Below are 27,332 nucleotides of genomic sequence, written 5' to 3'. Positions count from 1 at the left end.
TATATATATATATATATATATATATATATATATATATATATATATATATATATATATATATATATGATTGAGTACAGTTATTGAAAATGAAGATTTTTATGTTTACATGTTTTTCATTGAATGCAAATGTTTTGTTTTTATGTTAACAAGGGGGATTTAGTACTTACACTTGCGTTAAGTTGCACTGCGTATGGACTGAGAGAGGCGCCGTAGTTCTGACATCACACACTTTCGCGGGAGTTGGAAGTTACCGGCATGGTGGAGGGTGAATAAACACAGTCGTGTCGTTTCATTGCTTTTATTAATATACCTTAAGCCAGAGGACAAAAGTATAACAGCCACGACCCCAATACAACGCCAGGAACCCTAAAGAGTGGAGAAGGCTGTCCAGAGTTCAGGTGGTTAGGGGAACCGTGACTACTCAAGTCCGGCAATCCTTTTAGTGATCATCCTTTACTCAGTTTTTTTCCCAATGAATGACGTTTTATATTACATGTACGCGCTAAAAAAAACAAAATAATTTAAAAAGGAAACATGCGATTTTTCAATTAATACCAGGCTAAGAGAACTTGTGACGCCTAAAATATTTGTTTATGGTCACAAGTTTGAATGCCTTATTCATTGTGTTGTTTGTATGAGAAATGGGGCGGGACGGCAGCTGAGTGGGTAGCTCGTCCGCGGCACAGTTTTGAGGTCATGGGTTTAAATCCAGTGATCAGCTGTCCTTTGCAGGGTTTGCATGTTCTCCCTGTGCCTGCAACAACATGCATGTCAGGTGAATTGGCCGGTCCAAATTGTCCCTAGGTGAGAATGAGGGAGTGAGTTGTCTGTCTCTGTATGCCCTGCGACTGGCTGGCAACCAGTTGGGGTGTCCCCTGTCCACTGCCTGAAGATAGCTGCGATGGGCTCTGGCGCCCCCGCGACCCTACTGAGGATGAGCGGTGCAGATAACAGATGGATGGATAATAAATGACCCAATTTGATGTGTTTAAGGGTGCAGACACACTCTCCTGACATTCGTCGGCCTATGGATGTCATTCATTTGCACTTAACATGCCCCCCCCCAACTAAATTAAATGTACTCATTTACACAAAGGGAAAACTAGACAACATACGTGCTGTTTTACACAATTACAAAAAGATTTTTATATTTTTGTTGGTTGGTTGGATCCCTTAAGCACACGGGTCGTAGGGGCACCATTTCCTGCGGTGAGTCTTGGGCAAGTACATCCTGGTGGCACCCATCCCGCTCCTGGCCAACATATGTTTCCATCCAGTCTCGAACGGGGGACCTTTCGCGCATTAGGCAAATGTGCCAACCACTGCACGACGGAAACATATTTTACAGGACCAATTTTTTTTTTAACAGAACAACAAAAACTGCATTTTTTTCATGATCAAAACAAAAGTGGGTTCAACAAAGCTGACACAGAACTTCACCTGCAAACTTATTAGTCAGGAGAGCATGATGGACGACTGACTCGGAGAGAATTTAGATGAAATTATCTGCATTTATATAGCGCTTTTCAAGTCAAGACTTCCCAAAGCGCTTTACAGTGTGCTTCACATTTCCCAATAGCGGCCGTGCAGCCATGTAAGGCACTAACCTGCTTATTGGGGGTATTAAGGGTTCAGTGTCTTACCCAAGGACACTTTGACATGCAACACGGAGGAGCCGGGATTCGAACTGCGATCTCTTGATCCCAAGACGAGCACTCTACCTCCTGAGCCACTGTCGCAGATAGCTCAGCCCCCGATTTTCTGCAGAAGGGGTGAGAGCAAGTGTCCCCCACCACATTGGAGAGGTGAAGTAGGCGTGTGGGGACAATGTTGAGGAACTGGGGATTTTCTCCCATGGCATGCATGACACTGGTCACACCAGATTCTGATGTCATTATCCGTGTCGGGCCGATAACACACAGCCCTAGCACGGGCTACAACTCGCTCACAGAGCCAGGCAGTTGTACTAGGTTGTCAGGCACCAATACTGTGGGGACCAACGCCTGAGTTGTCTGCCCCCTAACACTCCTACATCCAGTTGTGCACAACAACCCATCCGGGAAGCTAATCCGGTGGAATTCCCTTCAAAATCTCCTCAAGCTTAGATAAATCTCTGAAACCATCATCTTGATTTTGTCAACTCCAAAAAAATGTAGAAGTAAGAACTTGCATCTCATCAACCTAAAAGCCAGAGCCTGGAAATTCACTTAATTTGAGGGACTGAGCCCAAAGCAAACGCAAATTTTCACTCTTTATTTGTGAGGACTTTCTAGTGAGAGGAAGGGCTTCTCTCTCACTAACTTTTTTTAAATGATGCACAATGATAGACGCACACCAAGCATGAATATTTTCTTTTTTGTTTTAAGTCAGCGAGAGAGAAGTCCAGCCATGCGTTATGACTGACATTTTGGGCCGACCAGAATTTCGGTTCAGGCTCTGACTTAAGAGCTAACCTCTGCCTCAAGCGCACTTGTGACCCTGAGCCTTCACTTGACTTGAGAATCTTTGACCGCAAACCGAACAACAAAAAGGATATTTACCGGTGTGGGTTCTAGTATGTTTTTTTAAACATTGATTATAGCTGAATTTTTCACCACACACAGAGCACGCATAAAGTTTCTCACCAGTGTGGGTTCTTGTGTGCCTTTTTAAGTTGTGCTTATGGCTGAATTTTTTACCGCAAACGGAGCAGGCAAAAGGTTTCTCTCCGTTATGAACCAGTGTGTGTGATTTTAAGTGCCCGATCCGGACAAAACTTTCCCCACAAACTGTACAGTTAAACGGTTTCTCACCAGTGTGGGTTCTTGTGTGCATTATTAAACTTGATTTTGCAGTGAATTTTAGACCACAAATTGAACAGGCAAATGGCTTCTCGCCAGTGTGGGTTCTTGAGTGTATTTTTAAGTTTCCACTCTCGGTGAATCTTTTACCGCAAACCGAGCAGGCAAACGGCTTCTCACCAGTATGGATTAGTGTGTGTGATTTTAAGTGCCCCATCTGGGAGAAACGATCCCCACAAATTGTACAGTTAAAAGGTTTCTCACCAGTGTGGGTTCTTGTGTGGATTTTTAAGTTTGATTTATGAGTAAATTTTATGCCACAAACCGAGCAGGCAAAAGGCTTCTCACCAGTGTGGGTTCTCATGTGTATTTTGAAGTTCCCACTCTCGGTGAATCTTTTACCGCAAACTGAGCAAGCAAACGGCTTCTCACCAGTGTGGGTTAATGTGTGTGATTCCAAAGTTCCTTTTTGGGTGAAGGTTTTACCACAAACTGAACAGTTAAAAGGATTGTCAGCTGTGTGGATTCTTGCGTGGCGTTTTAGGTTCCCACTCACAGTGAATCTTTTACCGCAAACTGAGCAGGCAAACGGCTTCTCACCAGTGTGGGTTCTTGTGTGGAACTTTAAGCTTGATTTTTCAGTGAATTTTAGACCACGAATTGAGCAGGCAAAAGGCTTCTCAACAGTGTGATCGAACATATGTCTCTTCGACTGTTTGTTGCTTCCAGTGTTTGCAGAGTCGTCTTCTTCCGTTTTCACGTGTTGGCAGGAACTGAAGCTTAGAGGCTCCTGCCAATCGTTCTCTTCGTGTTGACCTTGATCTGCGATGGTTGAAAGGACGCCGGCCCCGAGCGACACTTCCAAATCCTCCTCTTCTTTAACATGAACAAGATCCACGTTCGCTGTTTCCTGCTTAACGTGATCAGGCTTAAAATCTCCCTCATCCTGCTTAAAATCTTCCTTGACCTCAATTTTAACACGAGGCAACTCTGGTTCCTGCCGCACAGTCGGAAGATATTTTTCACTGATATCTGCAAGACACGGGTCGAAATTATTTGTATAGCCCTGTTCTAGATGATTTTCTAGTGATGATGAAAACCAAAATATTTAATAGCCATATATTAACACTATAAAAAAAATCAAGATTGAAAGTTTTGCATTTCCAACCAAAAATTACGTTTGCTTACAAATTTGTCAACGTTGTAAACTTGGTGGTTTCATTTGAAGGTCATTGAAAAACAAATTGTTAGTATGATGGCAATTGTTTCCTAAATTTGCATCAAAGAAGCCTGTTGAAATCGGCTGCTGGAAGTGCTATTGTTCATGTTTAACGTATTAAGACTTTAGGGGGGAAATTGGAGTTGTGTCCCCCATGCATTTGATATAGAGACTCGTATCTGGTAACACAAGCATGTTGCAACATCCAGGCTCGTCCTTCTTTCCCCAAGGACAACAAAACTAGGAGATAGAGATCACTCATTAGGACAGATTATAAGTGCGTCTTGAAGTCTGGAATCAGACATTTCCACATGGTTGTGTAAAATCTACACACGCGGGATACAACTCAGGCATCACTACAGTCACTTTCAGCAGTTGTTGTGTATAAAAATACACTTATGCTTATTTGGCCCTAGCCAAATTAAAATAATATCTTTAAAGACAAATGTGAGATGTCAAGGAGAAACTACAATGACCAACCTCCTCGGAGCTCCTTGTAAACAAAGACCGGTTCTCTCTCGGTGGTTTCTTCTTGCGCTCCCTGAAGCTCCTCTTGGAAATTTCCTTTCCCAATAGAGCACATTTTATTTGCGTTTGAAGCGCAAGCTGGATTTTTACCAAGCTAAATCAAGATATCCCGAGGGGCCGGAGCAGAACGCCCCGTTGTCAGCTCGACTCGAGTGGACAAAGAAAGTGTCGGTCGGCAGTAAAAAGGCAGTCAATAGGCAAATTACTGAATTTAAAGTTAGCCTGCTTTCAATCTTAAGAAGTTTTAGATTTAATCTAGGATATTTTGCAGTTTTTATAATCTGACTTGGTGTTAGGCGCGTCGGCCATTATCGACGTCTCTTTTTTATTCTTCTTCTTCGTTTAACTGTGGTCGACATCCATCCAGTTGGTGCATTACCGCCCCCATCACAGAATAGAATAGAATAGCACGGCGGAGCAGTGGTTAGCGCATGTGCGGCACAGTTCATGTCTTGGGAACCTCCTGTGTGGGTTCAAATCCAGCTCCAGACTTCCTGTGCGGAGTTTGTATGTTCTCCCCGTGCTTGCGTGGGTTTCCTCCGGCCACTCCGGTTTCCTCCCACATTCCAAAAACATGCATTTCAGGTGAATTGTCTGGTCCAAATTGTCCCTAGGTGTGAATGAGCGAGTGAGTTGTCTGTCTCTGTGTGCCCTGCGATTGGCTGGCAACCAGTTCAGGGTGTCCCCTGCCCACTGCCCGATGATTGCTGGGATGGGCTCCAGCACCCCCGCGACTCTACTGAGGATAAGCGGTGCAGCTAATGAGATGGGAATAGAATAGAAAGCTCTTCCACATCAGCCGTTTGCCGATTGGTCAACTCTGTGTACAATGCGAAAATTTGCGGATACTTCAGTTTTAAAATGCCGCCTTAAAATTACCAGACATTTCTTTCCATCTCCTGGTGCTTCATACAGGATTAAACATGAGTGTTTTGTCTTCCAAACACCCACACTGTTCAGCATAAACAAGTTGGTTTTAAAAGATTTTATACATTAGACTATGAAGGATTTTATACGATTGACTCAGTTTAATGCAATAAAGAGATTCACTGACTGGGCTGTAGTTCAATAACAGGGCAGGCTGTTCGAAATGCATTATATTTTGTTTGGGAAATTTTGATAACAGGACTCGTGGATTTGCTGACGACAGGCGTTGTTTTGGAAAAACGAGACATCGAGGCGCTGTGCTGAGAGATCGTTGGCCGCAAACAACCGCTTGGCACGCCCGTGGGAGGAGCCGAGACGCCATCTTGCGGGGAGACGTGGGCCAATAAGAGAAAGCAAAAGGACTTCAGAAGGGGGTTTTCACACAGACTCCAACGTCACTACTTCTTTGACCGTCTCCTGAGTACACTTAGTTCTTCTGTTAGGAAACATAAACACACAACCGTGCTCTACATTTTTAAGACTCTCAAGCTTGAAAGGAAAATGCAGGCCATGAAGACGAGATTCTACGGGAACATTCTAGCCATCAGCGACTTCGCCCGTGTGACAAATCAAACAGTGCGCTACACCATCAGAGGTCACATTGGACACTACCAAGAACCGTTGTCAAAGACTTGAGTGGTCACGTCACAAGATCATCAGAACTGGCCAAGATCTTTCTCCAGAGCACAGTCTGAGGGGTCAGGAGAACTGGGCCCACAACATTAAGGAATGGACTGTTGCCAACTTTCTCGCGACCCAAACGCAGGCCAGGAACTGTCAATGTAACGGGACACAGGTGGATGGTCTAGCTCCAGCTGGTGTTACACATTTGTTTTATATATTTTTGTTTTTTTTCTTTTGGTTTTGTTGTCCTTTTACCTAATCTGCAAAATAGATGGTAAATGTCAGTCTCACACGACACCATTTACTTGTTACCATTAAGAGTGATTTATTGAATACGTCTCATTAAATCATGTGGGTTCCCGTGAGACTTGCCCCAAAACACCCTTCTCTGACCTGTGAGACTGTGTCATCTAGTGGTGATATACTGGTACTTCACTTTTTCTGCTTTACAAAACAACACCAAAATTCCAAAATATAACATTTTGACTAGTCAGCAACCCTTCTTGCGCCACATCAACAGCAGAGAAAACTTTGAGAAGCACGGGGCTTTTTGACAGGGTTTGAAGGATGGAAGACGTGACGGGTATTTGGTGATAGGGGGCGGTAATGTGCCAAAGCGATGGATGCCAACCGCCTTTAAACCTTAAGAAGAAGAAAAAAATAAAAAGACACGTAGATAATGGCCGACGCCCCTACCATCAAATTAGGCCATGAAAACTGCCAAATATCCTAGATTAAACCTTAAAGTACTCAAGCTTGAAAGCAGGCTAACTTTAAGTTCAGTAGTTCAGGACTTTGCCTATTGACTTCCTTTTTACTGCCGACTGACACTTTCTTTTTCCACTCGAGTCGAGCTGAAAACGTGGCGTTCTGCTCCGGCCCTTCTGGAAATATTTATTTAGCTTGGTAAAAAACGCTTGAGCTTCAAACGCAAATAACATGTGCTCAATTGGGAAAGGACATTTCCAAGAGGAGCTTCAGGGAGCGCAAGAAGAGACCGAAGGAGAACATCGACGGCTGGACGTTGTTTCCAAGCAGCTCCGAGGAGGTTGGTCATTGACATCTCACATTTGTCTTTTAAGATATTATTTGAGTTTGGATAGGGCCTTATCTTATCCATCAATAATTATTTTCAAATGAGCACAAGTGTATTTTTATACACGACAACTGCTGAAAGTGATTGTAGTGATGCTTGAGTTGTATTCCGTGTGTGTTAAGGATATGACCGAGTGTGCAGTTTCGTCATGCGTGAGAAGATAAGCAGGACATTGCGGTTCAGCCTTTAAGAATATTTATTCTTAACAGCAAGAAAACAAGAACACGGCTCCATCCAACCCGACATGGCAATCAACAATTTTTAGCAAAACGAAATGTGTTGCGTGCGTCATGACGTCACTCAATGTAAAACGTCTTACCGCAATTTCACGAGTAAGAGCGCTATACAATTGACAAATCTTAACACCCCCACTCGCTCTTAGATCTGTGGATTACTTTTGGAACGCAATCAACATTGACAATTACGTTTTTCCTTCACACATGCGAAACCAAAATCTTGTGCACATTTATGTTTCAAACAAACCCTGATAAATCGTTTTTTCTTTTAACTTAGTAGCTGGGTTTGTTATTTGATCAGTAGGACAGTATTGCAAAGCTATTTTCCCATTGTTTACACTTTCTCTTATGAAGTAGTATTTAATGTTAATGTGCTTGCACCTTTGCCTGTTGCAATAGTACCCTGATTGTCACTTTTGTCTGTGCATATTGATAGGTAGGTACATGCATTCCTGTACAGCTGATGCTAAAGAAATGTATTCTGCCTCACATGTAGACAGTGCAACTGTTGCTTTTTTTGTCTTCCATGATATTGGAGAACTTTCCTTACTTAGACTAGCACAATATCCTCATTTGCTACATCTGTTACATTTAATACATACTGATGTCAAAATGTATTAGATGTATCATTTATTTTACTGTCATAAATCTCTTGTTCTATCTCTCTCGCCATAATCTATGCACACTTCAGATTTCTGTGTTCCCTTTTCGTTGGCAGTTTTGGTCGTGAATTTCACTCATCTGTGTCTTTGGACTCTTGCTGTATCTGGGTAGTACACCAGATAAGCTGGGCTGTTTTTATCATAGCCCACAAAAATACCTTGATCACACCTAGAATCTAATTTCCCTTTTTCTTGCTTATAGGCAAAACGGATTAATCCAAATTTGTGAAGTTTGGATATGTTAGGTATTTTTCCTGTAAACAGTTTATACAGTGTTTTCTTTGTCTGGGCGACAGTGGAATTTATACTGAGTTTGGTCAGCGTTGTTTTTCTCTAGCCGGGCGATCGATTCTCCGAAATTATGCAATTTCCCAGAAATAGTTGCAGTCCAAATTCTTATCAGTTAAGCAAATAGTTGGAGTCGCCCTGACCCGGCCAAAGTCCTGTCAGTTACAAATAATTGTGACTTGTGTCTTGCAGATATCAGTGAAAAATATCTTCCTACTGCGCGACAGGAACCAGAGTTTCCTCGTGTTAAAATCGAGGACAAGGGAGATTTTAAGCAGGAAGAGGAAGATTTTAAGCCTGATCACGTTAAGCAAGAAACAGAGAATGTGGATCCTGTTCATGTTAAAGAAGAGGAGGATTTGGAGGCGATGCAAGGGGCCGGTGTCCTTTCAACCATCGCCGATCAAGGTCAACACGAAGAGAACGATTGGCAGGAGCCTCTAAGCTTCAGTTCCTGCCAACACATGAAAACGGAAGACGACGCCTCTGCAAACAGTGGAAACCACAAACATTCGAAGAGACATATGTTAGATCACACTGTTGAGAAGCCTTTTGCCTGCTCAATTTGTGGTAAAACCTTCACCCAAAAAGGAACCTTGAAATTACACACAAGAACCCACACTGGTGAGAAACCTTTTAATTGTACAGTTTGTGGTGAACGTTTCTCCCACTTGGGGAACTTAAAATCACACACACTAATCCATACTGGTGAGAAGCCGTTTGCCTGCTCAGTTTGCGGCAAAAGATTTACTGCAAAATCAAGCTTAAAAATCCACACAAGAACCCACACTGGCGAGAAACCTTTTAATTGTACAGTTTGTGGTTATCGTTTCTCCCACTTGGGGCACTTAAAATCACACACACTAACTCACACTGGTGAGAAGCCGTTCGCTTGCTCAATTTGCGATAAAAGTTTCACTACGAGAGGACACCTAAAACGCCACGCAAGAACCCACACAGGTGACAATCCTTTCAACTGTTCAGTTTGTGGTAAAACCTTCACCGAAAAAGGAAACTTGAAATCACACACACTAATTCATACTGGTGAGAAGCCATTTGCCTGCTCGGTTTGCGGTAAAAGATTCACTGTGAATGGGAAATTAAAAAGACACTCAAGAACCCACTCTGGCGAGAAGCCATTTGCCTGCTCAATTTGTGGGCTAAAATTCACTGTAAAAGCAAGCTTAAGAAGCCACTCAAAAATCCACACTGGTGAGAAACCGTTTAACTGTACAGTGTGTGGGAAAAGTTTTGTCCGGATCGGGCACTTAAAATCACACACACTAATTCATAATGGGGAGAAACCTTTTTCCTGCTCTGTTTGCGGTAAAAATTTCAGCCATAAGCAGAGTTTAAGAAAACATACGAGTACCCACACCGGTAAATATCCTCTTTGTTGTTCAGTTTGCGGTCAAAGATTCTTAAGTCAGGTGAAGGCTCAAGGTCACAAGTGCGCTTGAGGCAGAGTTTATCTCTTAAGTCTGAGCATGAACTGAAATTCTGGTCGGGCCTAAAATGTCAAGTCATGTTTATTTGTATAGCCCTTAATCACAACAAGTCTCAAAGGGCTATACAGACTGTTATTGCACCATCCCTTGAACCTACATGAGTGCAAGGAAAAACTCAAAACCTTTACCTGAAAAAATTAAGAAATCTTGACTCTGTGTGATATTAAGTTTGCCAATGTTCTTGGATTACCACACTCTTTATGCTTTTATAATCTAGGAGATTTGATAAAAAGAAAGGTCTCAGTGAAGGACAAAGCCACTTGTTTGCTACCCCCAAATTATCAAGATCAAATGAAGAATTAAAGATCCATATGTCAATCTTAACGCATGGCCTGGCTTCTCTCTTGTTGACTTGAAAATATCCACTTTTGGTGCGCCTCCATCATTGTGGATCATTTAAAAAAAGTTAGTGAGAGGGAAGCCCTTCCTCTCACTAGAAAGTCCTCAGAATTAAAATGTGAACATTTGGGTTTGCTTTGGGCTCAGTCCCTCAAATGAAGTGAATTTGTCCGGCTCTGGCTTTAAGCTTGATGAGATGCAAGTTCTTGCTTTTACATTCCTTGGAGTTGCCAAAATCAAGATGATCGTTTCAAAGATTTATTTTAGACCTGATGCTGATTAAAGGATCCTACATTATATACTCTTATTTAACCCTTAAAGCATTAAGACTTTTTATGTGGATTTCATTATTTTGCATCACATATACAGCAAGCGTATTCTCATTGTGAGTTAGTGACAGGACCGTTTTTTGAATATTTTTCCTTCGTTTGAATGATTATTTTACTTTCAAATGAATGTGTTCAAGCAACTTCATACATTTTGGATTGGATTCATAAAAATGTCATCAATTCAATTGTTGAACTGAGTGTTTGTCTTTTGTTTTTAAAATGTATCATTTGTATAAAATGTCCAAGATTGAGCATTTCTTGTGCTCGTTTTAATGCTTCCATAACGTGGTTGCCTCTTGATAAGACTTGTTACCTTGTACCTTAAATGAAAGGAAGAACTCTACATTGTCAACATCATGTTAAGAAATGTTGTATGTGATGAAGTGGTTCGTGAAGGTCATTGGTTTTATCTTCTATGGAAAACTGAAGACGAAAAACAAACTTTTTTGGTTTTGATTTATATCAATAAAGGGAATTGACATAATCATTGATTCGAATATAATCTGACGTTATTGCATGTCTTTACCCAACAAATACCGGAAAATAATCCCCCAAAATTTTTTTTTGTTCTTGTTCCTCCATAACCCAGAAAACGGTTGTTCTTTATCTGTTTCCTCTTTGAGTGCATCTTTGACGATGTGATGCCTCCTACAGTCTATTTCCGAGTATCTTAATAACCCGCGTTAAAAAAATAAATCCCAAAGATAATTTGACATTTCAGTAAATTGATGGATATGGACAGGAGATGTTTTGGATTGATGGAGTCGGCTTGGCATAAGGAACACATTAGGATATAAAAAGCTTGTTTATCCCGAGTGTAAATGTCAGAGAATGTTATCAATGATCGCTTTGGGCTGCCAAAGAATGGCGTTCTTCTTTGCCAAGTCTTATTGGCAGGGAACATACGGTCGAGCCGACCCCAAACAATTCTTGGAAATTAGGAGTCGAAAGATTACAAAACATTCTGTCTGGTAGCGTGCATAAACACGTGCGAGGGGGACGGGCGAAAGTAATACAAAATGCTGTATTAGGATATAAAAAGACAATTGTCTCTGAAGACAAACGAGACTTCGAGACCTTTGTTTTGTATGCTGATGAAGATAATTAAACGAGCGCTCCCTTTCACGGCAAGACTCCTTTGCATCTTGTTGTTTACGTATTTTGGGGCATATTGCACGGGCTGCTCCACGATAACTTCAACCCGTCTGGAGGGACAAGAAAATAGCAGTGAAATCAAAGATCAGACTCATGGAAGCTCTAGTTACCTCCATTTTGCTCTATATTTGCAAGACAAAGACTCTCAAGCTGGAAAGGAAAATGGTGGCCATGAAGACGAGGTACTACGGGAACATTCTAGCCATCAGCGATTTTGCCCGTGTGGCGAATCAAACAATGCGCTACACCATCAGAAGTCACATTGGACACTACCAAGAACCGTTGTCAAAGACTTGAGTGGTCACGTCACAAGATCATCAGAACTGGCCAAGATATCTCTCCAGACCACAGTCTGAGGGGTCAGCAGAACTGGGCCCACAACATTAAGGAATGGACTGGTGCCAACATTGCCACAACACAAACGCAGGCCAGGAACTGTCAACAGCAGAGAAAGCTGTCCAGAGTTGGTCCTCAGTGGATGACCCAGGTGGCTAAGGGTACCGTAAATTGTGATTACTCAAGTCCGGCAATCCTTTTGGTGCTCATCCTTTACTCAGTTTATTTTTCCAGAATGAATGACGATTTGTATGACACGTAGGCGCTAAATAATACACAATATTTTGAAAACAAAACATGCGGTTTTCCAATTAATACCAGGCTAACAGAACTTGTGACGCCTAAAGTATTTATGTTGATGGTCACAAGTTTGAATGTCTTATCCTTTGTGTTGTTTGTATGAGAAATGGGGCGGCACGGCGGATGGGTGGGTAGCTCGTCCGGGGCACAGTTCTAAATCCAGTGATGAGCGGTCCTTTGCGGAGTTTGCATGTTCTCCCCATGCCTGCGTGGGTTCCCCCCATTGCAAAAACCTGCATGTCAGGTTAATTGGTGTGTATGAGCGAGTGAGTTGTCTGTCTCTGTGTGCACTGCGACTGGCTGGCATCCAGTTGGGGTGTCCCGTGCCCAATGCCCGAAGATAGCTGGAATGGGCTCCAGAACCCCCGCAACCCTACTAAGGATAAGCGATGCAGATAATGGATGGATGGATATAGTAAAGTGACCTGAAAGCGCACAGGGAAAAATGAAACGTTTTTAGTCAGTTGTGTGTGAGTAAATGTGTTAAGGCTGGAAGTATTCTAGTAGATAAAAGGGACACTTTATGTGAAAAAGAGTACCGTAAATTCCGGACTATAAGCCGCTACTTTTTTACTAAACTTTCAACCCTGCGGCTTATTCAGTGATGCGGCCAATTTATGTAATTGTTCTAACGGCCGCCAGCGGCGCTCGAGTACAAAAGGTAAGATTTAGACCGGTGGAATATATGCGCCGAGGAAGACTGCAACTTCTTGGCTTGTGCATAAATTGAATTAGCGTAAACATACCCTCATCATGCAAAATGAAAAAAGAAAGACACATGACGCAGCTTTCAAGCTAAAAGCAATCGAGCAGTCCGATAAAGAAGGAAACAGAGCTACTGCACGTAAACTTGGCATAAACGAATCGATGGTGAGACGCTGGAAACGGCAGCGGGAAGAACTGGACAAATGTAAAAAGGCGAAAAAAGCTTTCCGAGGTAATAAAACTAGGTGGACAGGTGAACTGGAAGACCTTCTAGAAGACTGGGTGAACACACAGAGAGCAGATGGCCGAGGTATTTCGACTGTGCAGATCAGACTAAAAGCAAAAACAATCGCCACCGAAAATAAAATTCCAGATTTCAAAGGAGGACCGTCGTGGTGTCTTCGATTTATGAAACGAAAAGGTCTGTCCGTCAGGAGATATATATTTAGTGGATATATATTTTTCCCACCCTTACCTTTGGAAATATACACTTTTTTCCCTGGATTACTGTCAACGGGACCCGGACTCTGCAGGTGTGCATCAAACCTTAAGTACCGGTCTAATTTTCAATTCATTTTGCCGGCTGTGATTTTTGGACTGTGTACTTTAATGAAGGACATTTAGTTTCAATCGCGGGACTTAAAGTCGGGTTTGGGTTAATTTTGTGTTTGTGTTACTGGGCGTATGCGGCTTTTATACAGGTGCGGCTTGTGTAAGTACAAAATCGGTTTTCCTCCTAAAATGTGTTGGGTGCGGCTTATAATCAGGTGCGCTCTATAGTCCGGAATTCACGGTATAAGGTTTTATCTTTTGTTGTGAATGTGATTAAGTATTTGGAATTTAGGAAAGTATATAGTAAATGAAGAAATTCAGTGAAACCTGAAAGCGCACAAGGAAAAATGTAATGTACTGTTTGATAAAACATGTATATCAGATGGCATTGAAAACAAAAAAGGACAAATTTATCTTCTGGGACCGAGTTACTCAGTGTGAGGCCTGTAACACAAACAGGTCCTCACATTAACGCTGGTTACCAGGATGCTCAGAATTAGACTGTAGGGGGCATCGCATCGTCAAGGACGCCCTCAAAGAGGAAACAGATGAAGAACCATTTTCTGGGTTGTGGAAAAACGAAAACAAAAAATATATTTTTAAAAATTATTTTCCGGTATTTGTTGGGTAAAGACACGAAATAACGTCAGATTACATTTGAATCAATGATGATGTCAATTCCCTTTATTGATATAAATCAAAACCAAAAAAAGTTTGTTTTTCGTCTTCAGTTTTCCCAAGAAGATAGAACCAATGACCTTCACGAACATCTTCAACACATACAACATTTCTTAACATGATTTTGACAAATTAGAGTTCTTCCTTTCATTTCAGGTACAAGGTAACAAGTCTTATCAAGAGGCAACAACGGTATGAAAGCATTAAAAAGAGCACAAGAAATGATCAATCTTGGACATTTTATACAAATGATACATTTAAAAAACAAAAGAAAGTCACTCAGTTTTACAATTGAATTGATGACATTTTTATGAATCCAATCTAAAATGTATGAAGTTGCTTGAACACATTCATTTGAAAGTAAAATCATCATCATTCGAACGAAGGAAAAATATTCAAAAAACGGTCCTGTCACTAACTCACAATGAGAATACGCTTGCTGTATATGTGATGCAAAATAATGAAATCCACATAAAAGTCTTAATGCTTTACAAGTTGAATAAAAGTGTATAATGTAGGACCCTTTAATCAGCATCAGATCTAAAATAAATCTTTGAAACGATCCTCTTGATTTTGGCAACTCCCAAGGAATGTAAAAGCAAGAAGCTAAAGCCAGAACCGGACAAAATCACTTCATTTGAGGGACTGAGCCCAAAGCAAACCCAAGTGTTCACATTTTATCTGTGAGGACTTTCTAGTGAGAGGAAGAGCTTCTCTCTCACCAACTTCCAAAATGATGGAGAAGCACCAAAAGTGGATATTTTCAAGTCAACATGAGAGAAGCGTTAGGACTGACATTTAAGGCCGGACCAGAATTTCGGTTCAGGCTCAGACTTGAGAGCTAATTTTTGCCTCAAGCACACTTGTGACCATGAGCCTTCAACTGACTTGAGAATCTTTGACCGCAAACTGAACAACAAAGAGGATATTTACCGGTGTGGGTACTTGTATGTTTTCTTAAACTCTGATTATTGCTGAATTTTTTACTGCAAACGGAGCAAGCAAATGGTTTCTCCCCGTTATGAATTAGTGTGTGTGATTTTAAGTTCCCAATCCGGACAAAACTTTTCCCACAAACTGTACAGTTAAAAGGTTTCTCACCAGTGTGGGTTCTTGTGTGGCTTCTTAAACTTGATTTTACAGTGAATTTTAGACCACAAATTGAGCAGGCAAATGGCTTCTCGCCAGTGTGGGTTCTTAAGTGTATTTTTAAGTTTCCACTCTCGGTGAATCTTTTACCGCATATTGAGCAGGCAAACGGCTTTTCACCAGTATGGAATCGTGTGTGTGATTTCAAGTTTCTTTTTTCGGTGAAGGTTTTACCACAAACTGTACAGTTAAAAGGTTTCTCACCTGTGTGGATTCTTGCGTGGCGTTTTAGTTGTCCATTTGTAGTGAATCGTTTACTGCAAATTGAGCAAGCAAACAGCCTTTCGCCAGTGTGAGTTAGTGTGTGTGATTTTAAGTGCCCCATCCGGGAAAAACGTTCACCACAAACTGTACAGTTAAAAGCTTTCTCACCAGCGTGGGTTCTTGTGTGTTTATTTAAGCTACCTTTATGGTTGAATTGTCGATTACAAACCGAGCAGGCATAAGGCTTCTCACCAGTGTGGGTTCTTATGTGGATTCTTAAGCTAGATTTTACAGTGAATTTCAGACCACAAATTGAGCAGGCAAATGGCTTCTCACCAGTATGGATTAGTGTGTGTGATTTCAAGGTTCCTTTTTGGGTGAAGGTTTTACCACAAACTGAACAGTTAAAAGGTTTCTCACCAGTGTGGGTTCTTGTGTGGATTGTTAAGTTTGATTTATGAGTAAACTTTAGACCGCAAACTGAGCAGGCAAACGACTTCTCACCAGTGTGGGTTAATGTGTGTAATTTCAAGGTTCCTTTTTGGGTGAAGGTTTTACCACAAACTGAGCAGGCAAACGGCTTCTCACCAGTGTGGGTTCTTGTGTGTAATTTCAAGGTTCCCTTTCGGGTGAAAGTTTTACCACAAACCGAGCAAGCAAAAGGCTTCTCAACAGTGTCAGCTAACATATGTCTCTTCGACTGTTGGGGGCTTCCAGTGTTCGCAGAGTCGTCGTCTTCCATTTTCACGTGTTGGCAGGAACTGAAGCTTAGAGGCTCCTGCCAATCCTTCTCTTCGTGTTGACCTTGATCTGCGATGGTTGAAAGGACACCGGCCCAGAGCGACACTTCCAAATCCTCTTCTTCTTTAACATGAACAGGATCCACGTTCTCTGTTTCCTGCTTAACGTGATCAGGCTTAAATTCTTCCTCATCCTGCTTAAAATCTTCCTTGTCCTCAATTTTAACACGAGGCAACTCTGGTTCCTGCCGCGCAGTCGGAAGATATTTTTCAACATTCATCGCAGCCTGGTCATCCTGGAAGGGGGATTCCCAGCCCCCCTTCCAGGATGACCAGGCTGGGAATCCCCTCCTCTGAATCAAGACACAAGTCAAAATTATTTGAATAGCCCTATATCACAAAAAGTCAAAAAGGGCTGCACAAAACACCTTTACAATATCCTTCGATCTGAAAGCTACACGAGGGCAAGGAAAAAAACAAAAATCAGCATTAGGAAGATAAAGAAACCTTGAGACTGGGCCACACACGAGGTTATTCCCCTTCCAGGATGACCAGGCTGCGATGAATGTTGCAACGGCATCAACAGACAGTACACAGACATCAACATGAAATATAAGAAATATCAGGAATTTGGAAAAAAATAAGGCCCTGTTGACAACATTATGTTTTTGGTCTCAAACGGCAGAATCCTTCGTACCCTACACACATCCTGTTCCCGGAGTTTGTTGCTGTCAAGACAAAGACTTCGCTGCCCCGGCAGCAGGATTCAGAGGAGAAAGACTGGCTTCATTCCCAGCACCTGAACTGGCAGCCCCCGCCCCCTCGTGTTCAGTAGTGTTCTGCCCCGCCATCATTTACGACAGTGCACTGTCATTTGTATTGGTACTTATTATAAGTTTTACTGACTTTAAAACATTTTATTCAGTCATATTTATTGCATGGAATTCAGCACATCAGCACATAACGTTTTAACATTGGATGTTGTATTCTACTCGGTGTGCCTTTAAATAGCCCCTTGGGGACAAATAGTGTTTCGATTGATTGATTCCAGGAATCAGGCAAAAGGTCCAGTTAATAGCAACATTAAGCTGCTGGTCCTAAAATCCAGACCAATGCAGCAGGTTCTACATTAAGGGTGGGCCAACTACGGCTCACGGATCAAATCCAGCTCGTCCGTCATGCTTGCTGAATGAAAACATTACAAATATAACAATATTTTACAAGAGCAATAACTGCATCATTTACGTTTTGAGCCCAATTGAGATTTTATCCTAAATTTGATTCCCATAGCAAGCTGCATTATCTGCACAAGTGCTCAAGCTGGTCAACCAATCACATCGCAGATGACAAAACAAACAGCATTTGATCTTCTTCGTCCAAAACTTTTTTGTGTGAAAATATGGTTAAAAAAGTGTTACCATTGTGCAACACTTGTCCCTTGTTCCACATTATGTAAGTCCCGCCGCATGAAAATATATAATTGTATGTATCATTGGGGAAATGTATATCATATTTATTTTATTTATCGAGATAATTATTGAATTTCACATGAAAAATAATCAGACAGCCCTAATACATTTTGAGTATTTCAATGCATTCTATCAAATACAACAGGTATGCAAACATGTAGAGAAAACGTGGATATCCCCATGTTTTGTAAATGGACCATATATATATATATATATATATATATACACTGTACAAAATCAATCATTTTTTCACCTCTCAATCTGGCCCCTGTGCCATTTTTAATCCGATGGGGCCCACGACTCAAAAAGTTTGCCCAGCCCTGTTCTAGATGATCTTCTGGCGATGATGAAAAACTAAATATTTAATAGCCATATATACCACCATAAAATAAATCACGATGAAAAGTTTTGCACTTCCAACCAAAAATTACGTTTGCTTACAAATCTGTCAACATTGTAAACTTGGTGTTTTAATTTGAAGATCATTGAAAAACAAATTGTTAGTATGATCGCAATTTTTTCCTAAATTTGCATCAAAGAAGCCTCTCGAAAGCGAGTGCCGGAAGTGCTATTGTTCATATTTAACGTGCATCAATGCTGTATAACAGGGATGCCAAACTCAATTGTACGAGGGGCCAAAATTCGAAACACACTTAAGGTCGCGGGCCAACCAGGATAAACATTTATTGAACACACTTAAACTCAATGTTTTTGGAACATAAAAATGAAAAAAAACGGTCAAGAATCTTAAATTAAAACCTTAAATCACTTAAGTCAAGTCAAGTCTCATTTATTTATTTAGCCCTTAATCACAAAAATGTCTCAAAGGACTGCACAGGATTACAATTACAAAATTGCACAATGACCTGATCTAAAACCAGCATGCGGGCAAGGAACAACTCAAAAACCTCAGTGTGAGGAAAAAAGAGAAACTTTGAGAAAGGACCTCACATGTGGTAATCCCTCTTCCAGGATTGACCAGGGTGAATTACAATTAGCATTACTGTACGCAGAATAGTAAACACTAGGTAAGATGTTGAAGATGTCCGGAAAGAGCATGACACCAACGACGCCCCCAGCCTGTAAACTAGTCCTGACTTATACTGTATTTATTATTTTGCTCTAAATAAAAATATCTTGTTAAGTTATACAACTTAAAATTTAACTTAAACAACTTAACAAAAACATAACATTCAAATTCCTTTGCTCCTATGTCAATGTATATATTAAAAAAAACTTAAATATCCCAAAAGATTTTGCTCTCCTTAATATATCTCCTGTCAAAAGTAGAAATATGAAAATGCTACACAAATAATTTTGTAAAAACGTCACAACATTCTGAGAACAGGGAGCCTGATGTGCTTACCTTTGGCACAGACGAAGTAGAGCGAGAGATGGGAGGGAGTGCTTGCACATTTTGCATAGCTCCATCCATCCTTCCCACTCACCCAATCGAATAACTTGAAATTCTTTTTCAAGTGTTTTGGCGTATTTACAATTTGTTCCGTGGATTCATCAAAAAATCTGAACACTGAACACAGATTATATAGTGAGCTTTTATATAAAGGATTCTTTAGCGTTGTACAGACAAAATGAGTTTTTTTTTGTGTGACACCTTGACTGTAAATCGTAATGAAAACGTGCCCTATATATTCTGAAAAGTACTGCCTTTGCTTTGGTTTGGCTTTGCGTGTATCTGAACAGGATAAATGGCTCAAGTTTTGAACGAGATGGAGAACATTTGCATGATAGAAAGTGCCATACTGTGGGACTTTGCTACTTCGCGCTTCGACGTTCGCGGGTTCAGAGCTTCGCGGCCTGTAATAGTTTAAAAAAATAATAACAATAATAAATAATACCAGTAAAAAAATGAAAAAAATCATAATAATGACAAAATATGACATTAAAATTAGAAATGACATTATTTTACAAAATTTGTAAACAAAATATTCAATTAGAATTAGTAATTGCATCATTTTACAAAATTTAAAAACACAAAGAAATGCACGTACAGTGGGACCTCGGTTATCGCGGTTAATGGGGACCAAAACCACCCGCGATAAGTGAAAATCTGCGAAGTAGCGGCGCACCTTCAAAAAATTAAACATATTTTTTTAAATTATTATTTTTTTAGACCCGGTTAGAGGTCCAAAACCACCCGCAAAAAGTGAAAATCTGCAAAGTAGTGACGCCCATTCCAAAAGAAAAATAATAATAATAATTTATTTTTTTTATTATTATTTTTTAGATCCGGTTAATGAGGTCCAAAACCACCCGCAAAAAGTGGAAATCTGCGAAGTAGCAACGCCCCTTCAAAAAGAAGATAAAAATAAAAATAAAATAAAATCTGATCTCATTGTTTGCACCGCTTATCCTTATTAGGGTCGCGGGGGGGCTGGAGCCCATCCCAGCCATCTCCGGGCAGTGGGCAGGGGACACCCTGAACGGGTTGCCAGCCAATCGCAGCTGCAAATCACATTAGTTCTCCCAGATTGCTGCGTTCTTCATCGACGCACGAGCCGAGCGATCCGCCGCTAAGAGTCGTACAGCTGGGCGATTTTACGTCCGCCGTTTGGTCGCTCCCGCGAGCGAGCCCCTAACTGCGGCGCGGGTACTCTCGGGCGCGATAAGCACCACACCGCGGAGACAGGTGTTATGCCGAGAAATGCATCCCCTGTCGCGGGAGCGCGCATACGTCACTCCCGCTACTACAACCTCTTTGACCTCGTTTTATCTCACTTTTATAAATCGAGGTCAAAGTGGTTGTGGTAGCAGGAGTGACGTGTGTGCGCTCCCGCGACAGGGGATGCATTTCTCGGCATAACACCAGCGCCCGGCGTCTCCCGCTCGGACTGTGATGGCGCCCGAGGGCCAACTCGGCCCAGTAGGTCGGGCGCTTAGCACTGAGGCTAGCGCCCGGCGTCTCCTACTCGATCGGACTCGCCGGGTAGGTCGGGGGCTGTGCCAAAACCACCCGCAAAAAGTAAAAAACTGCCAAATAGCGACGCTACTATTACAGGCCGTGAAGCTCTGAAGCCGCGAACGTCGAAGCGCGAAGTCCCACTGTACACGCCAAGCGTCACGGCCATAAACGCAAGCCGATTGGCCAGCACTCGCTGAATACTCGACTCCCCATTGGCCCATTCACTACAGTAGACCACGCTTACCTCGTATACTGTACAGTACTGTACGCTTCTCGCCTTAGCTTGCAGTTATTAGCTTTTTTCTCACTGTGAATTTTTAAGTCTAAAAGTTATTTGAAGCCCTTCGTGATGCCTCCCAAACGCTCTTTATCCCTCGGTGCATCTAGTGAATTGAAGAAAATCGTTAACATCTTTCGCTTTAACGAAAAAGTGAGTTTATTGGACAAGTTGAAAGCAGGAAATCGCTATAGCCCGACAATATGGCCTTAACGAATCCACAGTTAGATACATAAAGAAGGAAGAAAAGAACATTTGCAAAACTGCTGCAATATCTTTCACGAAAGATGCCAAAAGGCTTGTAAACACTCAGAATAAGACCATGGTGCGGATAAAAAATTCACTGGTTATTTGGATCCACCATTGTAGGGCGAAGAAAATCAGCCTGGATGCAAACCTAATCCGAGGTTAAAAGAATTTATTGTAAGAGGTAAGTTGAATTTTGTTTTATTGTTTGATTGTTTAACAAGAATCTCTCTCTCTAACCGTATTCCATATGGTGTAATGTATACATGGGGGGGTGTACTGCAAAGGTTTTTTTTTAAGGTGCGCCGCTACTTCGCGGATTTTCACTTATCGCGGGTGGTTTTGATCCCCATTAACCGCGATAACCGAGGTCCCACTTTATATGGATCGCGAGCCATAGGTTCCCGACCCCTGGTATATAATATAGTATACGTCATATATGAAGGAATAGGTACAGTGACTAAAACGTCAGAATATGATGTTAAGGGATGAGACGGCGTTGTTCATATTGACGGGCCATTAATAACAATAATGTCAAATGGTCTTGCGGGCCGGGTATGATTACACGGCGGGCCGGACGTGGCCCGCGGGCCAAGAGTTTGACACTTATGCTGTATAAAGACTTTAGGGGGGAAATGCGAGTTGTGTCCCCCATGCATTTGATATAGGCTGAGTCCCATTCTTCGCACTTTCACTCGCTATGTGCCCTAGTCACTCGGTTTGCGCGTTCACGTGAAAATGGGGTGTGTCCCGATACTCTCAAGACCGAGGCAGAAGTGCCCTCAAACCATGTCGTAGCCACTTCAAGACCGAGGGGGCTCTCGACCTCCCTTGGCAGCGAAGTGACTACCCAGAAGGCTTTGCGAATTCTCAATATCAACAAACATGCCCGGAAAGGAACCGCACAAATGTAAGTAGTTTTCCACAACCACGCATGTATTTGCAACAAAATGTATTGAGATATCTTAGTTGGACGTAAATGCAATAGAAAATCGTATTTTCGCGTTAAAACATGAACATTGCAAAATCGCTACTTTACGAAGTGCACAAATCTACCAAGGGAGCTGCCAAAAAATAATCTTCACGCTACAAACTCTAAAGTAGGATAACTGCAGAAAATCACGGTTCAGCCCATCCCTGTTTGTATCTTAAACGAGTCGTGCTTTTACATGTACATGGCCAGTCGCTAAAGGAGCATAGTCAGAATAACGTTCTGGACATACGCGCTTGTTTACTGCACACAATTTCGGGTGTCGTGTTTTATTTACAATATGATTATTTCATGTGAGATCAGAATGCATTAGTTTTCATCATGCATTATGAGTAATGTCTCCGAATTTCACGTGGAAATACAGTTGAAACAAATTACTATCACACAGTCCACTGCCTTCTCTGTAAACACATATTAAGTAAACTAATTACCTTTTCAAAATGTTGTCCAAATGTGGAGACAATTCTAAAGCATATGTGATGCTGGCCAATAGAAGGCTCTTACAGCCATAAGAATAACATGTCAATTTTGTGTATCTATTCACTATCAAATAATTATCCAGAACACATCCTATAATTTCTCACATCAACTTGTTGAGCATCCTATACACAGTTGTTTTTGTGCAATACACAAACATTAAGTAATTCTTGTTTTTTCCACCCAACCTAAAGGCCAATGTAGAACGTCCCGTGGAAGAGCTGGCCACCATCACAGCTACCACGCCATCCACACCGACGGGCACGTCGTTGGCATCTTCTAATCCGGCGCCAAACCCCAAATCACCCAGAAAAAAAAAGAAGCACGATACACTCCTTGACTTTTTGAAAGCGGAGTCTGCCGGAGTGAGGAAAAGGCTCGAGGAAACTGTGGCCAAAACTGAGCGGTTCCCGTCCTTTTTGGGAAGCTCGTGGACAAATTTCCAGAACAGTGACATCCCTGCAATGTTTCCCTTTGTTTTATAAAAGGAAAATATTTTATTTTATTAAGAACTCAATGAAGTTCCAGTTTGTGTTTTCCAGCTTTATGGAAGTATTGGTATATTTTTGTTACAATTTGTGACATATTATTTATTTACTATTATGTATTTCGGCCCAATGTGATTTTGTTTTTCTGAAAGTAAACTATTATTTAAACTGGAGTGATTTGTAGTTGTTTTCTGTCCAACAGTCACATAGTTCACACACAGTATCTCACATCATTATGAAATAAACCACCAAGGTGTTACTCAAAATAAAGATGTTTATTGAATAGTAATGCAGAAAAGCACGGAATGCAAATGTGGGTCTGACTTCCAAAGCCTAAAACATGGCTTTTGGGCAATTTATTCCATATTAACTGTGGACAATTCTGTGTATCGTGGACCTGGGAACCCTGAAGACCCGTGACACCACACGGTAGGACAGACCGTGAGCCAGCCAGTATAGGCCCTCCAGCCATGGCCCTGTTCCCTCTTTAGCAGCTCCTGCAGGGCCCATATGACCTTCTTGCTCAACCTTAAGTCCTGAATGAGTTTTGACTTCACATCGAACCATAAGCACAGGATGGGAACATTCCTGTCCAACCTGTCCACGCTTATGGGACAGCCACTCTGGAACACAATAGATAACAGACAATTTAGACATAAATGTGGGCATAGATGATGTAAGCATCATGAAAACATGTTGAAATGAGCTTTTTAATATCCAATGACAACTCTTTTGAATTAAATTCCTTATGAACCAAGGTTTTTGGGTCGTACAGGGAAGTTTGGTGACGATATTATGTCAGCTTAAGGGTCAGGTGGACTGTTCTTGTGTTTGTTTACTTTTCATCATGTCACACACTAAAGACCCCTACTATATGTCATAAAATGGCATTAAGATACTAATAAGTAGATTGCCATTTATGTCTACACAAACATAAGGTATTATGTGAACGTGCATTGTATGTTAACTTTTACTGTATTTGACCGAACGGGTCATTTTTTTAATGAGTGTACGTACCTTGTAAAGATGAATCAGCACTACATAGCGCCGAAGCTGTCTTCAGTATAGCACATTTCTCCTCCGTTTATTGGAGACACGGAAAGATGATGAGCTTTCAGGCAATCGGTAATAACACAGCAGTAGCGGGCATTTTTAACATTGCACGAACTCTCCAACTGACACACTACAAGTTGAGACTCGAGTTGTTTACATGTGACGTAGACCAATACGTCACTGAGGTCTACAGCCAATTAATATTACCGCCATCTCCTGGACAGGGGTGGAACCTTGCAAGTCTTGTCCAAACCTTTTCCGCTTTGCACTTCACTCGCGGAGGGCACTCCTCTTCGAGGGACCTCACTGGAGGGTCCTCAGGGCCGAGTGAGAGAAATGGGATTGGGCCATAGACTCCTGTCTGGTGACACTTGTCCTCAGAACACATGAATGTTGCATGGCTCGTCCTTCTTTCCTCAAGGACAACAAAACTAGGAGATTATAAGCGCGTCTTTAAGTCTGCAATCAGACATTTCCACATGGTTTTATAAAATCTGCACACACGGAATACAACTCAAGCATCACTAGAATCGCTTTCAGCAGTTGTCATGTATAAAAACACACTTACGCTTATTTGGCCTTATCCAAACTAAAATAATAACTTTAAAGACAAATGTGAGATGTCAAGGAGAAACTACAATGACCAACCTCCTCGGAGCTGCTTGGAAACAACGACCGGTTCTCGCTCGGTGGTCTCTTCTTGCGCTCCCTGAAGCTCCTTTTGGAAATTTCCTTTCCCGATTGAGCACATTTTATTTGCGTTTGAAGCTCAAGCTGGATTTTTACCAAGCTAAATCAAGATTTCCCGTAGGGTCGGTGCAGAACGCCACGTTGTCAGCTCGACTCGAGTGGACAAAGAAAGTGTCACTCGGCAGTAAAAAGGCAAAGTACTGAACTTAAAGATAGCCTGCTTTCAAGCTTAAGTAGTTGTAGGTTTAATCTAGGATATTTGGCAGTTTTTATAATCTGATTTGGTGGTAGACGCGTCGGCCATTATTCGGTCCCTTTTTAAATTCTTCTTCGTCTTCTTCTTCTTCTTCTTCCTCTTCTTCTTCTTTTTCTTCTTCTTCTTTGTTTAACGGCGGTCGACATCCATCCAGTTGGTGCATTACCGCCCCCATCAGAGAATAGAATAAAATAAAATAGGATAGAATAAATAAAAAAAAAGTCAATGTACCTTTAATTTAGAGGTCCTGATGCTTACAGTCATCAGTTTGTTCGCTTCTGGTTGGCTGTGGTATTGCAATTTGCCCACAAATATTCTTCGTCTTACCTTAAACCCTTTCAAGGTCATTCCTTCTCTTGTTTGAGGAACATGTACAGAAAATGGGTTGTAATCATCTGTGAGTGATTTCAACACCATTGCCACTAATCATGTGTAACAGAGTTGAAATTTGATTGTTTTGAATGTTTTTTTGAATTCTCACAAAATCGGTGTTTTTGTTGTATTACTGTTAATATTCGGGTACCTCATTCAATTGTTAAGTCATGGACGTCTGCGACTGTCTTTTTCGTTTGGCACTTTCTGGGCTTCAGCGCTTGCCGTAGCTTCAGCCAATTTGCATCGCGCTGAAATGAAATGAAATGATCTGCATTTATATATAATGCTTTTCAAGTCAAAACTTGGCCTTGTATTGTAGCCATGTAAGACGCTAACCTGCTTATTGGGGGTATTAGGGGTTCAGTGTCTTACCCAAGGACACTTCGACATGTAACACAGACAAGCTGGGATTCGAACTGGGATCCCTTGATCCCAAGACAAGCGCTCAGTTGCATCCTCAGTGGATGACCCAGGTGGTCAAGGGAACCGTGAACTGTGATTACTCAAGTCCGGCAATCCATTTAGTGAGCATCCTTTACTCTTACTCTATACTCTTTTTTTTCCCGAATGAATGACGTTTTGTAAGACACGTAGGCGCTAAAATTTAGCAGCTAAATAGTACACAATAATTTGAAAAGGAAACATGCGATTTTTCAAGTATTACCAGGCTAACAGAACCTGTGACACCTAAAATATTTATGTTTAGGGTCACAAGTTTGAATGTCTCAATCTTTGTGTTGTTTTTATGAGAAATGCCACGGCAGCTGGGTGGGTAGCTCGTCCGGGGCACAGTTCTGGGGTCATGCGTTTAAATCCAGTGATCAGCTGTCCTTTGCAGAGTTTGCATGTTCTCCCCTTGCCTGCATGGGTTCCCCCCATTGCAAAACTATGCATGTCAGATTAATTGGCCGGTCCAAATTGTCTCTTGGTGTGAATGAGCGAGTGAGTTGTCTGTCTCTGTGTTCAGGGTGTCCCCTGCCCACTGCCCTAAAATAGCTGGGATGGGCTCCAGCACCCCCGCGACCCTACTAAGGGTGAGCGGTGCAGATAATGGATGGATGGGCCGATAGGAAATGACCCAAATTGATGTGTTTAAGACTTCAGGTTGCAAATTTGACCACTAGAGGGAGCTTGTCGCTCGTGATTGACGCTGCATTATGACGAACGGAAGATGAGACTTGTCTTTTCTTTCTACTGTACAAAATAGGTTAGTAAAGTGTTTTACACGGCCACCCTTCAGTCATAAGGGCTAATAATTTACACATTGTTGGATTTCTAACTATAAATATGTACCAAACGTTTACCAAAATGTTCGAATTAGTTATCTGACTCCCATAACCAAACAAGATTTACATTTACCCAGCAATCATGCGTGCTCGTTTTTTGAGAGAGAATAAAAGAAAATAATCAAACAGCCTTCAACTCCGCACGGGGGCGGGTTTATTCACAACAGCATATGTAAGTGTGCCCTCCGGAGACAACTCTCCCACCCCGATGTTTCCAAGATCATTTATATATTTTGCACATCTGGTTAGCTACTCTTCTTGCACTATCGGCACTATGGTAAAATACTATACGTAGCCAATTACAATACAACTTTATTTATATCTGTACATTCAAGGAAACTGTGGGGGTCAGATGCATCGACATTTCGTTCTGTATACACGTGTACTAGAATGACAATAAAGTAGATCTGAATCTGAATCTGAATCTGAATATACATAAAAAACAT

General features: G+C 41.6%; 2 protein-coding genes and 1 pseudogene across 4 annotated transcripts; 1 reads left to right on the top strand and 2 right to left on the bottom strand.

Annotated features, from left to right (window-relative positions):
• Positions 1-245: 245 nt before the first annotated feature.
• LOC148366626 (uncharacterized) lies at positions 246-25,265 on the bottom strand. Of its 3 annotated transcripts, XM_088333433.1 has the most exons (3): positions 24,928-25,265; positions 3,381-3,812; positions 246-754 (listed from the first exon to the last, which is right to left on the bottom strand). In XM_088333433.1, exons 1-3 carry the CDS (start codon positions 25,028-25,030, stop codon positions 615-617), a joined length of 675 nt encoding a protein of 224 aa, XP_088189559.1. In that variant the 5' UTR covers positions 25,031-25,265; the 3' UTR covers positions 246-614. The 3 variants fall into 3 exon arrangements, with proteins under 3 accessions (XP_088189559.1, XP_088189556.1, XP_088189557.1); XM_088333430.1 differs by having other exon boundaries at positions 246-3,812; XM_088333431.1 differs by lacking the exon at positions 24,928-25,265 and adding an exon at positions 4,480-4,529 and having other exon boundaries at positions 246-3,812.
• LOC148366628 (uncharacterized) lies at positions 6,756-11,558 on the top strand. Its single transcript, XM_088333438.1, has 2 exons — positions 6,756-7,126; positions 8,553-11,558. Exons 1-2 carry the CDS (start codon positions 7,018-7,020, stop codon positions 9,818-9,820), a joined length of 1,377 nt encoding a protein of 458 aa, XP_088189564.1. The 5' UTR covers positions 6,756-7,017; the 3' UTR covers positions 9,821-11,558.
• Positions 15,304-16,636, bottom strand: LOC148366627 (uncharacterized; annotated as a pseudogene).
• Positions 25,266-27,332: the final 2,067 nt, after the last annotated feature.

This window comes from Urocampus carinirostris, chromosome 4 (assembly GCF_059441175.1).
Source record: "Urocampus carinirostris isolate Australia breed hairy pipefish chromosome 4, RoL_Ucar_1.0, whole genome shotgun sequence".
NCBI lineage: Eukaryota > Metazoa > Chordata > Actinopteri > Syngnathiformes > Syngnathidae > Urocampus > Urocampus carinirostris.
Note: the sequence above shows the minus strand (reverse complement) of the source record. Positions and strands in the feature narration are given on the sequence as shown.